Source organism: Megascapheus bottae, chromosome 34 (genome assembly GCF_031878675.1).
Source record: "Megascapheus bottae isolate mThoBot1 chromosome 34, mThoBot2.hap1, whole genome shotgun sequence".
Classification (NCBI taxonomy): domain Eukaryota; kingdom Metazoa; phylum Chordata; class Mammalia; order Rodentia; family Geomyidae; genus Megascapheus; species Megascapheus bottae.
This window is the reverse complement of record NC_143542.1, coordinates 5,278,185-5,281,335: the sequence shown is the minus strand read 5'-3', so window position 1 is coordinate 5,281,335 and position 3,151 is coordinate 5,278,185. Positions and strand designations below refer to the sequence as shown.

At 69.7% G+C, this 3,151-nt stretch overlaps 1 protein-coding gene across 1 annotated transcript; it reads left to right on the top strand.

Moving 5' to 3' along the window:
- The first annotated feature begins 795 nt into the window (after nt 1–795).
- Nucleotides 796–2,325, top strand: Hspb1 (heat shock protein family B (small) member 1). Its single transcript, XM_090324419.1, has 3 exons — nt 796–1,281; nt 1,881–1,944; nt 2,026–2,325. Exons 1-3 carry the CDS (start codon nt 891–893, stop codon nt 2,198–2,200), a joined length of 630 nt encoding a protein of 209 aa, XP_090180545.1. The 5' UTR covers nt 796–890; the 3' UTR covers nt 2,201–2,325.
- Nucleotides 2,326–3,151: the final 826 nt, after the last annotated feature.

Genomic DNA, 3,151 nt, shown 5'->3' with positions numbered 1-3,151 from the left:
GGAGGCAGGATGGAGGCAGAGCCCCAGGCTTGGGGCCGCCTGAAGTCCCTCTGGGTAGGTGATGGAAGCACCAGGAAAAGGAGCTTGGACAGGGTGGGCCTAAAGGAGAGGGGCCCCTGCCACCAGCTAATCAGAGCCCCAGCCAGACTCAAGTGCAGCACCCACCATCTCCTGGCTGAGACTTCCTACAGAAAAACAGAGCTGGCCATGTCACAGTGACCTTCATTCCACCCTGGGCCTCAAGGGGCCCCCGGCCTGCCCGCCTCCTGGGCTACGCACTGTCCCCTGGAATGCCAGCAGATAACTGTAACCAATAATTATGACACACCAGGGCCCCCAGGGCCTAGGCATTCACCTGCATGAAGTCACCCGTCCTGGGGCCAGCTGGTGACCTAAGTGTTATTCTTGTCCCCGACACCGTCTCCATGGCCCTGGCGCCGGCCTTAGCCTGTGATCCTAACTCAGGAGAATGAGATGTGAGGATCCTGGTTCAAAGCCAGCCCAGGGCAGGAAAGCCGCCCCCCCCACACCCCTCCCCGCGTCCAGATAGGGATATGGGGGCACGAACCCCCCCAGGGTCACCCCCTGGGTGGCAGAACCAGGGGGCTCAGTGGGTCCCCCGCCCCTCCGCGCCCGGGCGGGGCCGGGGACCGGGATCTGACCTCCAGCCGGGAAGAAGTTTCCAGATGTGGCCGAGCCGCCCCGCCCGCCCGGGAACGCGGGGAGGGAGGGACGGAGGGGGGGAAGGGGGAGGGAGGCCCGCCGCCCTCGCCATGAATAGAGCCCCGGGCCCCGCCCGCTAGGAATACCCGGCCGCGGCCCCATAAAAGCGCGGCCGGGCGGCGGCGGTCACCGCGGCCCCGTCCCGCCCGCCGCCCCGCCGCCCCGCCATGGCCGAGCGCCGCGTGCCCTTCTCGCTGCTGCGCAGCCCCAGCTGGGACCCGTTCCGGGACTGGTACCCCGCGCCCGGCCGCCTCTTCGACCAGGCCTTCGCGTCGCCGCGGCTGCCCGACGAGTGGGCGCAGTGGCTGGGCACCTGGCCGGGCTACGCGCGCCCGCTGCCCGCCGCCGCCTCCGCCGCCGAGGGCCCCGCGGCCGCCGCCGCCGCGCTGGCCGCCGCCGCCACCGCCGCCCCGGGCCGCGCGCTCGCCCCGCGCCTCGGCAGCGGCGTCTCCGAGCTGCGGCTCACGGCCGACCGCTGGCGCGTGGCGCTGGACGTCGGCCACTTCGCGCCCGAGGAGCTGACGGTGAAGACCAAGGACGGCCTGGTGGAGATCACCGGTGAGGACGCGGGGCCGGGGCGCAGGGCGCGGTGCGCGGGGCCGGGGTGAGGGGTGCGGGGCCGGGACGGGGGGCGCGGGGCGCAGGGCGCGGTGCGCGGGGCCGGGACGGGGGGCGCGGTGCGCGGGGCCGGGGCGCGGGGCGCGGTGAGAGGGGCCAGGGCGCGGGGCGCGAGGCCCGGGCGCGGAGCGGCGGCCGGGCTTTTCTTTCCTCCTTCCTTTACACGGAAAAAGTTGCCTGCGGTGTCTGCCCCGCGTCGGGAAGGAGGGGGGCGGGGGGCGGCCGTTCGGCCCGGAGCTCATCCCCGTCCCCAGCGGGCGGCCGGAGGGTCGCGGTCCCAAGCCGGCCGGGCAGGAAGTTCGAGGCTCCGACCTCCAGGGAGCCGCAAAGAACAAACGACGAGGAGCTGGGGCTTGAGTGGAAAATCCCCGCCCCGCGCACGGGAGGACAGCCGGGTCCCGGGGAGGACCGCGGGGCCCCGCTCCCCGCGCTCCCCGCGCGCCCCGCCGCAGCCCGGCCCGGGGCCCCCGCGCGCCCCGCCGCAGCCGCTGGCGCCCGTGGGGAAGGAGCCCCGCCTTCCTCACCTTCTCCCCCCCCAGGCAAGCACGAGGAGAGACAGGACGAGCACGGCTACATCTCCCGGTGTTTCACCCGCAAGTACACGTGAGTCGGGGCTCCCCGGGTGGGGGCGGCCGGGCCGGGCCGGGCGGGTGGTGATCGCGCCCTCCGTCTCCCCGCGCGCAGGCTGCCCCCCGGCGTGGACCCCACGCTGGTGTCCTCCTCCCTGTCCCCCGAGGGGACGCTCACCGTGGAAGCGCCGCTGCCCAAGCCCGCCACGCAGTCCGCCGAGATCACCATCCCGGTCACCTTCGAGGCCCGCGCCCAGATCGGGGGCCCCGAGGCCGCCAAGTCCGAGTAGGCGGCAGACGGGGGGAGCCGGGGCTCTGCCGCCCGCCGAGGGCGCCCGCCGCGCCCGCCCGCCTCCCCGCCTCTCTTTTGATACTTGTACTTCTGTTTTCCTCCAATAAAGTGTGAGGCAGGCGCCTCGGAGCCCGGTTTTGCCCGTGTCCCAGGTCACAGCCTTGTCATCTCCAGGGGTCACACACACCCTGGGGGCGCAGGTGGCTCCGGCCCACGAGCCTGGCTACACAGGAGGCTGAGATGGCAAGGTCTCGGTCCAGTGGCAGCCTGGGCAGGAAATTCCATGAGAGGCTGACCTCCGATGGAACATCAGAAGAGCCAGAACTGGAGTTGTGGCTAAAGCTGTTGAGCACTAACTTGAGAGTAAAAGCTCAGGGTCAGTGGCCAGGCCCGGAGTGTGGGCCCAGGACCAGCACACAGTAGTCTGAAGGCTATAGGGAGGGTGCTGGAGGGTGAGGCACCCCACGTTTCTTTAAGCCTACAGCTCCTCGGTGCTCTCAGGGTGGCTGAGAGCAGCTGTCCTGCAGGGACTTGTCTGACACACACACACACCCATCTTGTCCCCACATCTGGAAGGGGCAGCACTGCAGAGCAGGTCTGGCTGGCTGGACTTGGAGAGGTTCCAGCAGGTAAATAAACATGAAAGAATGGAGCCACCCAGCCTCCTCCTCCCACCCCTCGCTGGAGAGTCACGAGCTTTGCTGGCCAATTCTATGCCCCTGCCAGGGCTCCCCAGCTCTGCCCTTGTGCTATCACTCTCCTGTCACCCCTGAGTAGAACTGCAAGGATTCCTGCCTCACAACTGGGTACAGCGTGGCTCAAAGAATCCACACCTGTCCTGCCAGCTATTCAGGAGACTCAGACCTGACGACTGCAGTTCAAAGCCAGCCCAGTCAGAAAAAGTCTGTGAAACTCTTCTCTCCGGTTAGTCACTCAGAAAACTGGAAGT